Below are 14,515 nucleotides of genomic sequence, written 5' to 3'. Positions count from 1 at the left end.
ACTGACCTAAGCGCTTGGGAGAGTACAATAGAAGCAGCGCGAGAAGCTGCTTGAGAAGCAGTGTGGCTCAGTGGAAAGAGCCCGGGCTTGGGAGTCAGAGGCCGTGGGTTCTAATCCCGACTCCGCCGCTTATCAGCTGTGTGACTTTGGGCGAGTCGCTTCATTTCTCTGTGCCTCAGTTCCCCCATCTGTAAAATGGGGATGAAGATTGTGAGCCCCACAGGGGACAACCTCGTATCCCCCCAGCGCTTAGGACAGTGCTTTGCACATAGTAAGCGCTTAACAAATACTATTATTATCCAGCACATAGGACAGCACATTGTAAGCGCTTAACAGATGCCATTATTATTATTATTATTATTATTATTACACTAGAACAGACACATTCCCTGCCCACAAGGAGTTTCTGGCCTAGAGGCCACCACACAGGCAGGGCCGGCCGAGGGAGGGGGGAGCGTCCAGCCCAGCGAAGCATCCCGGAGCATGTCTTGGGGCCGCTGACCCTGGGGTCTAGCGAGAGGAGAGCATCATCACAAACTCTGCAAAAAAAATAATAAATCCTGAGCAGGGGCCTGGGGGTGCAGGGGCCCGTCGGGGGAGGAGGCCCAGGGAAGGCCGTGCTTTGGGGAAGGCCGTGCTTTGGGGAAGGAAAGGGCTGAGGGCCCCGACGCCGGCACCCACCGTCGAAGTCCACGTGTCCGTCTCCGTTGAGGTCGACGTCGCGGAGGATCTCGTCCAGCTCCGGCCCGGACAGCGGTTCCCCCAGCAGGTCGGGGGCGGCCGCCCGCAGCTCCGCCATGGAGATCCGCCCGTCTCCGTCCGCGTCAAACTGGCGCCGTCCCGACAGCCGGGATGGGAGACCCTGTCCTTGCCCACCCTCATCCCAAGGCTCTTCCCCCCAAACTTCATCCCTTCAGTCCACCGCCCCGCGACCCGTGGCTCGCCACCCCTCATCCCTCGCGGCCCCGAGTCGGCCCTCACCTGGCGGAAGGCGCTGCGTAGCTCCCGCACCCCCAGCATGTGGGCCGTCTCCTCCCGCAGCTTAGGGCCCATCATCTCCACAAACTCCTCCAAGTCCACGCGGCCGCCCACTGTGAGGAGATGTTCAAAGGCCCGCTCACAGCCTCCCCACTCCCATCATCTCCATCATCTCCGCAAACTCCTCCAAGTCCACGCGGCCGCCCACTGTGAGGAGACGTTCAAAGGCCCGCTCACAGCCTCCCCACACGCTGGTGTTGGGGAGCCCCACTCCCGTCATCTCCATCATCTCCGCAAACTTCTCCAAGTCCACGCAGCCGCCCACTGTGAGGAGACGTTCAAAGGCCCGCTCACAGCCTCCCCACTCCCATCATCTCCATCATCTCCACAAACCTCCAAATCCACACGACTGCCCACTGTGAGGAGACGTTCAAAGGCCCGCTCACAGCCTCCCCACTCCCATCATCTCCATCATCTCCGCAAACTCCTCCAAGTCCACGCGGCCGCCCACTGTGAGGAGACGTTCAAAGGCCCACTCACAGCCTCCCCACTCCCTGGCGTTGGGGAGCCCCACTCCCATCATCTCCATCATCTCCACAAACTTCTCCAAGTCCACGCGGCCACCCACTGTGAGGAGACGTTCAAAGTCCCGCTCACAGCCTCCCCACTCCCATCATCTCCGTCATCTCCGCAAACTTCTCCAAGTCCACATGGCCGCCCACTGTGAGGAGACATTCAAAGGCCCGCTCACAGCCTCCCCACTCCCATCATCTCCACAAACTTCTCCAAGTCCACGCGGCCGCCCACTGTGAGGAGACGTTCAAAGGCCCGCTCACAGCCTCCCCACTCCCATCATCCCCATCGTCTCCGCAAACTTCTCCAAGTCCACGCGGCCGCCCACTGTGAGGAGACGTTCAAAGGCCCGCTCACAGCCTCCCCACTCCCATCATCTCCATCATCTCCACAAACTTCTCCAAGTCCACGCGGCCGCCCGCTGTGAGGAGACGTTCAAAGGCCCGCTCACAGCCTCCCCACTCCCATCATCTCCATCATCTCCACAAACTTCTCCAAGTCCACACAGATGCCCACTGTGAGGAGACGTTCAAAGGCCCGCTCACAGCCTCCCCACTCCCATCACCTCCATCATCTCCACACACTCCTCCAAATCCACGCGGCCGTCCACTATGAAGAAATTCATTCATTCAATCGTATTTATTGAGCGCTTACTGTGTGCAGAGCACTGTACTAAGCACTTGGGAAGTACAAGTTGGCAACATATAGAGACGGTCCCTACCCAACAGTGGGCTCACAGTCTAGTCCTCTCCCCCTCCTCCCCCTCTCCATCCCCCCCACCTTACCTCAATCAATCAATCAATCATTTGTATTTATTGAGCGCTTACTGTGTGCAGAGCACTGTACTAAGTGCTTGGGAAGTACAAGTTGGCAACATATAGAGACAGTCCCTAACCAACAGTGGGCTCACAGTCCTTCCTTTCCCCACAGCACCTGTATATATGTATATATATTTGTACATATTTATTACTCTATTTATTTTACTTGTACATATCTATTCCATTTATTTTATTTTGTTACTATGTTTGGTTTTGTTCTCTGTCTCCCCCTTCTAGACTGTGAGCTCACTGTTGGGTAGGGACCGGCTCTATATGTTGCCAACTTGGACTTCCCAAGCGCTTAGTACAGTGCTCTGCACACAGTAAGCGCTCAATAAATACGATTGATTGATTAATTAAGACATAATAGAGTTAATAGACATATTCCCTGCCCACAAGAAGCTTACAGTCTAGAGGATGAGACAGACATCGGTCAGTCAGTCAATAGTATTTACTGAGTGCTTACTTTGTGCCCAGCATTGTACTGAGCCCTTGGGAGAATAATAATAATGGCATGTATTAAGCACTTACTATATGCAAAGCACTGTTCTAAGCGCTGGGGAGGTAATAATTATAATAATAATGATGGCATTTATTAAGCACTTACTATGTGCAAAGCACTGTTCTAAGCACTGGGGGAGATACAAGGTGATCAGATTGTCCCACGGGGGGCTCACAGTATTCATCCCCACTTTACAGAGGAGGGAACTGAGGCCCAGAGAAGTCAAGTGACTTGCCCAAAGTCACACAGCTGACAAGCGGCAGAGCCGGGACTTGAACCCATGACCTCTGCCTCCCAAGCCCTTGCTCTTTCCACTGAGCCACGCCGCTTCTCATATCCCTTAGTACAGTGCTCTGCACACAGTAAGCGCTCAATAAATACGATTGACTGATTGATAGAAGGGGGAGACAGAGAACAAAACATATTAACAAAATAAAATAAATAGGATAAATATTTAATAAATAAATGTCCACAGCCCCCCCCAAACTCGCAGAGAGCCCCACTCACAGCAGTCTCATCATCTCCACAAACTCCTCAAAGTCCACGCGGCAGCCCACCGTGAGGAAATGTGAACATTTCTGCTCAGAGCTCCCTGAAACCTGCAGGGAGGCCTACTCACAGCCCCCCAAAACCCGCCGGGAGTCTTGCGTGCAGTCCCCCTATTCATTCATTCATTCAATCGTATTTATTGAGCGCTTACTGTGTGCAGAGCACTGTACTAAGCGCTTAGGAAGTACAAACCCACAGGAAGACCTGCTGAGAGCCACCCCCACACACACCCCAGGAAGACCCTCTTACAGCTCCCACATACCCTATTCATTCAATCGTATTTATTGGGTGCTTTTTGTGTGAAAAGCACTGTACTAAGCACTTGAGAGGGTACAGTATAACAATAAATGGAACCATTCCCTGCCCACAACTTTCATTCCTTCCTTCCTTCCTTCCTTCCTTCCTTCCTTCCTTCCTTCCTTCCTTCCTTCCTTCATTCATTCATTCATTCAATTGTATTCATTCATTCAATTGTATTCATTCATTCAACTGTATTTATTAAGCCCTTACTGTGTGCAGAGCACTGTACTAAGCACTTGGGAAGTACAAGTTGGCAACATATAGAGACGGTCCCTACCCAACAGTGGGCTCACAGTCATTGAGCGCTTACTGTGTGCAGAGCACTGTACTAAGCGCTTGGGAAGTACAAATCGGCAACATATAGAGATGTTCCCTACCCAACAAAGGGCTCACAGTCTAGAAGGGGGAGACAGACGACAAAACAAAATATATTAACAAAATAAAATAAATAGAATAGTAAATATGTACAAGAGCTTACAGTCTAGAAGGGGAGATATTAATATGAATACATAAATAATAATAATAATAATAGCATTTGTTAAGCGCTTACTATGTGCAAAGCACTGTTCTAAGCGCTGGGGGGGATACAAGGTGATTAAGTTGTCCCACGTGGGGCTCGCAGTCTTAATCCCCATTTTACAGATGAGGTAACTGAGGCTCAGAGAAGTTAAGTGACTTGCGCGAGGTCACACAACAGAATAATAATGTTGGTATTTGTTAAGCGCTTACTATGTGCCAAGCACTGTTCTAAGCACTGGGATATCAATCAATCAATCAATCGTATTTATTGAGCGCTTACTGTGTGCAGAGCACTGGACTAAGCGCTTGGGAAGTACAAGTTGGCAACGTATAGAGACAGTCCCTACCCAACAGTGGGCTCACAGTCTAGAAGGGATAGATACAAGGTTATTAGGTTGTCCCACATGAGGCTCACAATCTTGATCCCCATTTTACAGACGAGGTCACTGAGGCCCAGAGAAGTGAAGTGACTTGCCCAGAGTCCCACAGCTGATAAGTGGCAGAGCCGGGATTAGAACCCACGACCTCTGACTCCCAAGCCCGGGCTCTTTCCACTAAGCCACGCTGCTTCTCTATAAATAATTACAAGTATGTACAGAAGAAGTACAGGAAGACCCCCCCCCCTCAGCCCTCCCCACCCACCACAGAGAGACCATTGATGTTATTTATTTTTATTAATGATGTGTATATATCAATCAATCGTATTTATTGAGTGCTTACTGTGTGCGGAGCACTGTACTAAGCGCTTAGGAAGTACAAGTTGGAGTATATATATTTCTGTTTGATAGAACAGTGTATATATAATTCTGTTTATTATGCCACTGATGCCTGTTCACTTGTTTTGCTGTCTTTCCCCCCCTTCTAGACTGTGAGCCCGTTGTGGGCAGGGATTGTCTCTATTTGTTGCTGAATTGTACCTCCTAAGCGCTTAGTACAGTGCTCTGCGCACAGTAAGCGCTCAATAAATACAACTGAGTGAATGAATGAATGAATGAATGCCCTCACACACACACACACACCTCAGCAAGACCCAAAACAGCATGATATATTGACAAGAACCCGGGCCTGAGAGCTAGAAGGTCATGGGTTCCGATCCCGGCTCTGCCACTTGTCTGCTGTGTGACCTTGGGCAAGTCACTTTACTTCTCTATGCCTCAGTTATCTCATCTGTAAAATGGGGATTGAGAATTGTGAGCCCCATAGGGACGGGGACTGGGTCCAACACGATTTGCTTGTAGCCTCCCCAGCGCGTAGTATAGTGCCTGGCACATAGTATGTACTGAACAAATACCATTATTAGTATTATTATTATTATTATTTTTACAGTGCCCCCCAACACACAATCATATTATAGGGAGACTGGTTCATAGCTGTGAGCTCACCGTTGGGTAGGGACTGTCTCTATATGTTGCCAACTTGTACTTCCCAAGCGCTTAGTACAGTGCTCTGCACACAGTAAGCGCTCAATAAATACGAATGATTGATTGATTGATTGATAGCTCCTCCCCACCCCCACCACAGAGACACCCGCTTCCAGTCTGAGCTTACCCACCCCCAAGACCCCACATTGGGAAGAGACCTAATAATAATAATAATAATAATAATGGCATTTATTAAGCGCTTACTATGTGCAAAGCCCTGTTCTAAGCGCTGGGGAGGTTACAAGGTGATCAGGTTGTCCCACCGGGGGCTCCCAGTCTTCATCCCCATTGGAAAGATGAGGGAACTGAGGCCCGGAGAAGTGAAGTGACTTCCCCAAAGTCACCCAGCTGACAGTTGGCGGGGCCGGGATTTGAACCCGCGACCTCTGACTCCAAAGCCCGGGCTCTTTTCGGCCTGGGGGAAGCAGCATGGCTCGGTGGAAAGAGTGGAGTCAGAGGTCACAGGTTCGAATCCCAGCTCCGCCACTTGACAGCTGTGTGACTTTGGGCAAGTCACGTCACTTCTCTAGGCCTCAGTCCCCTCATCTGCCAAATGGGGATTAATCAATCAATCAATCAATCGTACTTATTGAGCGCTTACTGTGTGCAGAGCACTGTACTAAGCGCTTGGGAAGTACAAGTTAGCAACACAAAGAGACAGTCCCTACCCAACAGTGGGCTCACAGTCTAAAAGGCAATGATGAAGACGATTATTAATCTTGCAATGATTAAGCCAATGAGCCCCCCCGTGGGACCACCTCATCACCTTGTCACCTCCCCAGCGCTTAGAACAGTGCTTGGCACATAGTAAGTGCTTAATAAATGCCATCATTTTATTATTATTTCCACTGAGCCGCGCTCCGTGCCCCCTGGCAAGGAGACCCGCCTGGCACAGAGCCCCTCCACGGCCCCCGCTCCGCCGGGCCCCTCGCCCTTACTGCGCATCTTGACGTGCTGGGAGACCTCGATGAGCTCCATCTCGGTGGGCATGTAGCCCAAACTCCGCATGCAGGCGCCCAGCTCCCGGTGCCCCAAGTAGCCATCCTCGTCTGTGTCAAACTCTCTGAACGCCACCCGCAACTCTGTCCCGGGAGGCGGTGGGAGGAGGAGGAAGAGAGAAAAACAGAGAGGGGAGGAAGGAGGAGGGAGATTTATTGAGCACTCTCTTGGGGTAATGCTTGGGAAATCACCCCTAACAGAGTGGCACCTCCCGTACCCTCAAGGGGCTTCCATTCAAGTGTGGGAGACAGAAAAATATTTAAAGCTTTAGTGGTCAACCACGGACGGAGTTCGCCCAGGCACGTATGTTGGGTAAGGAGGGTGGAAATAAGAGCCTGAGCTCTAGTTGGCCAAGGGATGACACGAGTCAGGATGCTGGGTCAATCAATCAATCAATCAATCGTATTTATTGAGCGCTTACTGTGGGCAGAGCACTGGACTAAGCGCTTGGGAAGTACAAGTTGGCAACATTTGGGTCAATCAATCAATCAATCATATTTATTGAGCGCTTACTGTGGGCAGAGCACTGGACTAAGCGCTTGGGAAGTACAGGTTGGCAACATTTGGGTCAATCAATCAATCAATCAATCAATCGTATTTACTGAGCGCTTACTGTGTGCAGAGCACTGGACTAAGCGCTTGGGAAGTACAGGTTGGCAACATTTGGGTCAATCAATCAATCAATCAATCAATCGTATTTATTGAGCGCTTACTGTGTGCAGAGCACTGGACTAAGCGCTTGGGAAGTACAGGTTGGCAACATTTGGGTCAATCAATCAATCAATCAATCAATCGTATTTACTGAGCGCTTACTGTGTGCAGAGCACTGGACTAAGCGCTTGGGAAGTACAAGTTGGCAACATTTGGGTCAATCAATCAATCAATCAATCGTATTTATTGAGCGCTTACTGTGTGCAGAGCACTGGACTAAGCGCTTGGGAAGTACAAGTTGGCAACATTTGGGTTAATCAATCAATCAATCAATCAATCGTATTTACTGAGCGCTTACTGTGTGCAGAGCACTGGACTAAGCGCTTGGGAAGTACAGGTTGGCAACATTTGGGTCAATCAATCAATCAATCAATCAATCGTATTTACTGAGCACTTACTGTGTGCAGAGCACTGGACTAAGCGCTTGGGAAGTACAAGTTGGCAACATTTGGGTCAGTCAATCATATTTATTGAGCGCTTACTGTGTGCAGAGCACTGGACTAAGCGCTTGGGAAGTACAAGTCATTCTGTATGATGATTTACACTCCAACACTCCAACGGCAACTTATCCTAGGAGATTCATAGTCTTAAGAAAATGATTCACAACTCTCTCATCTTTATACAAAAATCCTTATGGGTTTCACGGAATCCCCTGATATTTGTGAACTGTTATAGTTTCTTTTCCCCGCACCATACAAACGCAGCTCCCCAGACAGTGAAATGATGCGGGGCAACAGAAATATAATGCCAGTTTGGGAAGAGATTTAAAAATGTGCTAACTTAATAGTAGAAGGCAAAATATGACTGTGGAACCTAACAATGAGGGGAACATTTTTCTTTTTTGTCTGTGCCTCAGATAACCATGACGAGCTGGGGAGGATGGGAGGGCTGGAGGATGGTGGTAAAGGGATGATCTCAGTTTTTATCATTATTAAATAGTATTTGTTAAGCACTTAGTATGCGCCGAGAACTGTTCTCAGCGCTGGGTCATCAAATGGGGAAAGCCTGTTGGAGGAGGGAGGATTTTAGGGGGCATTTGAGCTTCCAGGTGGTCCCCCCAACCCGGTGCCCCCGCGAAAGTGACTCACCATCCAGCTCTTGGGCGTCTAGCTCTCTGTCCTGGAGAGGAGGAGGAGGAGGAGCGGAGGCCCGTAGGTGAGCCTCCCTCGCTTGGAGAAGCGGGCAGCAGCACAAATAACTCTTTATCTTCCTACCCCCCACCCCCGGAGGTCTCGGAGTCACCCGACCACCCTGAGGATTGGGTTTGGAGGGGGCCCCAGCCAGCCCAGAGAGGGCACAGAGGAGGGCGGGCCAGCCAGGACGTGCCACCTCCGCCCCGGGCCTCTCCCCACGACAGAGTCAACTCCCGTCTGGGACTAGGAAAACGGGCATTTGGCTCCCTAACTCTGCCCCTTGGGCCCACATCTGGACTCCCTTCACCCCGTCGTTCTGGGTGCTTCTGCCATCCAGGGGCACTGCAGGAGGTTGGGGCACTGCCCATTAGGCCCTCTGGCCTCCCTCCAACATCCAGTTCCTCCCCAGCCCCTGATGCCCTCTCCTTTCCCAGTCCCTGGTGCCCCTCTCCCTCCCAGCCCCCAGAGCCCTCTCTTTCCCTGACCCCTGGTGCCCTTTCCTTCTAGACTGTGAGCCCACCATTGGGTAGGGACCGTCTCTATATGTTGCCAACTTGGACTTCCCAAGCGCTTAGTCCAGTGCTCTGCACACAGTAAGCGCTCAATAAATACGATTGATTGATTGCTTCTGACCCCATTCTCTCTCATCTTATGAAATCTCTCGCCCCGTCCCTCCTCCCCTCCTTCACTTCCATATTCAACCGCTCACTCTCCACTGGTTCCTTCCCCTACTGAGCGCTCACCTCCTCCAGGAGGCCTTCCCAGACTGAGCCCCCTCCTTCCTCTCCACGCCCCCCGGCCCTACCTCCTTCCCCTCCCCACAGCACCTGTACATATGTTTGTACAGATTTATTACTCTATTTATTTTACTTGTACAGATTTACTATTCTATTTATTTTGTTTTGTTAATATGTTTTGTTTGGTTGTCTGTCTCCCTCTTCTAGACTGTGAGCCTGCTGTTGGGTAGGGACCGTCTCTATATGTTGCCAACTTGTACTTCCCAAGCGCTTAGTACAGTGCTCTGCACACAGTAAGCGCTTAATAAATGACTGAATGAATGAATGAATGATTGATTTCCTTCCTTTGCCCTGGTGCCCTCTCCTTCCCGAGTCCCCGGTTCCCCCTCATTCCGCATCTAGCTTTAATTCTATTTGTTCCGACGGCTTGACACCCGTCCACACGTTTTGCTTTGCCGTCTGTCTCCCTCTTCTAGACTGTGAGCCTGCTGTTGGGTAGGGACCGTCTCTGTATGTCGCCAACTTGTACTTCCCAAGCGCTTAGTACAGTGCTCTGCACACAGTAAGCGCTCAATAAATACGATTGAATGAATGAATGATTGATTTCCTTCCTTGGCCCTGGTGTCCTCTCCTTCCCGAGTCCCCGGTTCCCCCTCATTCCGCATCTAGCTTTAATTCTATTTGTTCCGACGCCTTAACACCCGTCCACACGTTTTGCTTTGCCGTCTCTTTCCCCCTTCTAGACCGTGAGCCCGTCGTTGGGCCGGGACCGTCTCTCTACGTTGCCGACTTGGACTTCCCAGTGCTCTGCACGCAGTAAGCGCTCAATAAATACAATTAAAAGAGTGAATGGTGCCCCTTTCCTCCCCAGGCCCCTCAGGCCTGGCCTGCCCTGGCTCTGCCTGGCAGGCTTGCCTTCTAGACTGTGAGCCCACTGTTGGGTAGGGACCGTCTCTATATGTTGCCAACTTGTACTTCCCAAGTGCTTAATAGAGTGCTCTGCACACAGTAAGCGCTCGATAAATACGATTGATTGATTGATTGATCGGTCCTCCCTTCCCTCCCGCGGGCCGTCCCATCCCGTCACCTTGCCGAAGAGGCTGTTGAGCAGGAGCACGTGGGCTTGGCGCGCGGCGTGATGGTGGGGCGGCCTGCGAACCGGAGGCGCCCTGCCACCGCCTCCCTGGGCCGCCACGCTTCCACCCAAGGGTTTCCCCTCCTGCCCCGGCAGCCCCCCTCTGTTCTGCTCCTTCCTGCTCCTCCTCTTCCTCAGCCCCCCACCCCTCATCTCTGAAGCCGCCTCCTCCACCGGACTTGACTGGGGATCCTTTCCGGCCCGCTCTCCATCCCTGCCCTCCATGCCTGTCTCCCCTATCTGAGGCCGGACGGACCTCAGGGACCTAAAGCGGGAAATAAATTAGGCCCTTAGAGCCAGGAAATCTCCTTAACCGACTTCCCCCCGTCACTGTCCCCAGCCCAGAAGGAGCCCGCGGGAAGGCTGGGACAGGGCAGGGGTCAGACTGGGAATAAGGATTAGCCTGAGGAAGCTGGGCAGCCCTGCTCTAATCCTCCCGGCTCCCCCCGCCCCGGCTCCACGTCCACCATGCCAAGGGCCGATGCCCTGTTGCCCTCTGCCCCTCATCTGGGCCCAGGCCCTGCTTCTCTTCCTTCACACCGCCAGCCCCCTTCCCCTTTCTGCCCCTTAATAATAATAATGATGACATTTATTAAGCACTCACTAGGTGCAAAGCACTGTTCTAAGCGCTGGGGAGCTTACAAAGTGATCAGGCTGTCCCAAAGGGGGGCTCACAGTCTTTATCCCCATTTTAATAATAATGATGATGGCATTTATTAAGCGCTTACTATGTGCAAAGCACTGTTCTAAGCGCTGGGGAGGCTACAAGGTGATCAGGTTGTCGCACGGGAGACTCACAGCCTTAATCTCCATTTTAATAATAATAACGATGGCATTTACTAAGAGCTTACTATGTGCAAAGCACTGTTTTAAGCACTGGGGAGGTTACAAGGTGATCAGGTTGTCCCATGGGGGGCTCACAGTCTTTATCTTCATTTTAATAATAATAGTGATGGCATTTATTAAGCGCTTACTATGTGCAAAGCACTGTTCTAAGTGCTGGGGAGCTTACAAAGTGATCAGGCTGTCCCAAAGGGGGGCTTACAGTCTTTATCCCCATTTTAATAATAATAATGATGGCATTTATTAAGCGCTTACTATATGCAAAGCACTGTTCTAAGCGCTGGGGAGGTTACAAGGTGATCAGGTTGTCTCATGGGGGGCTCACAGTCTTTATCCCCATTTTAATAATAATAGTGATGGCATTTATTAAGCGCTTACTGTGTGCAAAGCACTGTTCTAAGCGCTGGGGAGGTTACAAGGTGATCAGGTTGTCCCACGGGGGGCTCACAGTCTTAATCTCCATTTTAATAATAATAATGATGGCATTTATTAAGCACTTACTATGTGCAAAGCGCTGTTCTAAGTGCTGGGGAGGTTACAAGGTGATCAGGTTGTCCCACAGGGGGCTCACAGTCTTTATCCCCATTTTAATAATAATAATGATGGCATTTATTAAGCGCTTACTAGGTGCAAAGCACTGTTCTAAGCGCTGGGGTGGTTATAAGGTGATCAGGTTGTCCCTCGGGGGGTTCACAGTCTTAATCTCCATTTTAATAATAATAATGATGATGGCATTTATTAAGCGCTTACTATGTGCAAAGCACCTGTTCTAAGCGCTGGGGAGGTTACAAGGTGATCAGGTTGTCCCACGGGGTGCTCACAGTCTTAATCTCCATTTTAATAATAATAATGATGGCATTTATTAAGCGCTTACTATGTGCAAAGCACTGTTCTAAGCGCTGGGGAGGCTACAAGGTGATCAGGTTGTCCCACGGGGGGCTCACAGTCTTTATCCCCATTTTAATAATAATAATGATGGCATTTATTAAGCACTTACTAGGTGCAAAGCACTGTTCTAAGCGCTGGGGTGGTTATAAGGTGATCAGGTTGTCCCTCGGGGGGTTCACAGTCTTAATCTCCATTTTAATAATAATAATGATGATGGCATTTATTAAGCGCTTACTATGTGCAAAGCACTGTTCTAAGCGCTGGGGAGGCTACAAGGTGATCAGGTTGTCCCACGGGGGGCTCACAGTCTTAACCCCCATTTTAATAATAAAGATGATGGCATTAAGCGCTTACTATGTGCAAAGCACTGTTCTAAGCACTGGGGAGGTTACAAGGTGATCAGGTTGTCCCACGGAGGGCTCACAGTCTTCATCCCCATTTCCCAGATGAGGGAACTGAGGCCCAGAGAAGTGAAGCGACTGGCCCAAAGTCACCCAGCTGACAATTGGCGGAGCCGGGATTTGAACCCGTGACCTCTGACTCCAAAGCCCGGGCTCTTTCCACTGAGCCACGCTGCTTCTCCTCCTCAGGGAGGAGGGGGCTCAGCAAATGCCACCAGATGGTGAGGGTGTCCAGGCAGTAGGCCGGAGGTCCGGGAAGGCCGGCCCGGCTTCGAGGGAATAAAATCTCTGGGATCAGAGCAGGGAGACGGAGGGCCGGGGTGGAGCGGTGGAAAAGGTACACTCCCCAGAGCAGGGGAGAGACTACATTTCCACTCCATTCTGCTCCATCAGTTTTTATTTTTATTTTTATAATGGCATTTATTAATCAATCAATCAGTCAATCAATCAATTGTATTTATTAATAATAATAATAATGGCATTTGTTAAGCGCTTACTATGTGCAAGCACTGTTCTAAGTGCTGGTGAAGTGATCAGGTTGTCCCATGGGGGGCTCACAGTCTTAATCCCCATTTTCCAGATGAGGTAACTGAGGCTCAGAGAAGTTAAGTGACTTGCCCGAGGTCACACAGCAGACATGTGGCGGAGCCGGGATTCGAACCCATGACCTCTGACTCCAAAGCCCGGGCTCTTTTCCACTGAGCCACGCTGCTTCTCTGAGCACTTTATTTTATTTATTTTATTTATTGAGCGCTTACAGTGTGCGGAGCACTGGACTAAGCGCTTGGGAAGTACAAGTTGGCAACATCATCATCATCAATCATATTTATTGAGCGCTTACTGTGTGCAGAGCGCTGTACTAAGCACTTGGGAAGTACAAGTTGGCAACATATAGAGACGGTCCCTACCCAACAGTGGGCTCACAGTCTATTAAGCGCTTAGCTATGTGCGAAGCACTGTTCTAAGCGCTGGGGAGGTGATCAGGTTGTCCCATGAGGGGCTGTCAGTCATTCATTCAGTCGTATTTATTGAGCGCTTACTGTGTGCAGAGCACTGTACTAAGCGCTTGGGAAGTACAAGTTGGCAACATGTAGAGACAGTCCCTACCCAACAGTGGGCTCACAGTCTATTAAGCGCTTAGCTATGTGCGAAGCACTGTTCTAAGCGCTGGGGAGGTGATTAGGTTGCCCCATGAGGGGCTCACAGTCATTCATTCTTTCGGTCGTATTTATTGAGCGCTTACTGTGTGCAGAGCACTGTACTAAGCGCTTGGGAAGTACAAATTGGCAACATATAGAGACAGTCCCTACCCAACAGTGGGCTCACAGTCTATTAAGCGCTTAGCTATGTGCGAAGCACTGTTCTAAGCGCTGGGGAGGTGATTAGGTTGTCCCATGAGGGGCTCACAGTCATTCATTCAGTCGTATTTATTGAGCGCTTACTGTGTGCAGAGCACTGTACTAAGCGCTTGGGAAGTACAAGTTGGCAACATATAGAGACAGACCCAACCCAACAGTGGGCTCACAGTCTATTAAGCGCTTAGCTATGTGCGAAGCACTGTTCTAAGCGCTGGGGAGGTGATCCCTTTTAGACTGTGAGCCCCCTTTTAGACTGTGAGCCCACTGTTGGGTAGGGACTGTCTCTATGTGTTGCCAATTTGTACTTCCCAAGCGCTTAGTACAGTGCTCTGCACATAGTAAGCGCTCAATAAATACGATCGATTGATTGATTGATTAGGCTGTCCCATGAGGGGCTCACAGTCATTCATTCATTCAGTCGTATTTATTGAGCGCTTACTGTGTGCAGAGCACTGTACTAAGCGCTTAGGAAGTACAAGTAGGCGCCGGAGAGAGACGGTCCCTGCCCAACAATGGGCTCACGGTCTTGAAGGGGTCCCCTCGCACCCCTCTCCATCCCCCCCATCTTACCTCCTTCCCTTCCCCACAGCACCTGTATAGATGTATATATGGTTGTTCATATTTATTACTCTATTTATTTATGTATTTAT

The 14,515-nt window shown here is 50.3% G+C and overlaps 1 protein-coding gene across 1 annotated transcript; it reads right to left on the bottom strand.

Annotated features, from left to right (window-relative positions):
• Window positions 1-447: 447 nt before the first annotated feature.
• Window positions 448-10,600, bottom strand: CABP4 (calcium binding protein 4). The gene is made up of 6 exons (XM_038765397.1): window positions 10,328-10,600; window positions 8,459-8,489; window positions 6,599-6,742; window positions 982-1,091; window positions 682-829; window positions 448-539 (listed from the first exon to the last, which is right to left on the bottom strand). The coding sequence occupies exons 1-6, from the start codon at window positions 10,598-10,600 to the stop codon at window positions 511-513; spliced, it is 735 nt and encodes a 244-aa protein (XP_038621325.1). The 3' UTR covers window positions 448-510.
• Between the last annotated feature and the right edge of the window lie 3,915 nt (window positions 10,601-14,515).

The sequence above is a fragment of the Tachyglossus aculeatus genome, chromosome 22 (assembly GCF_015852505.1).
Source record: "Tachyglossus aculeatus isolate mTacAcu1 chromosome 22, mTacAcu1.pri, whole genome shotgun sequence".
Lineage (NCBI taxonomy): Eukaryota > Metazoa > Chordata > Mammalia > Monotremata > Tachyglossidae > Tachyglossus > Tachyglossus aculeatus.
The sequence above is the reverse complement of the archived record's forward strand: the minus strand, read 5'-3'. Positions and strand labels throughout refer to the sequence as shown.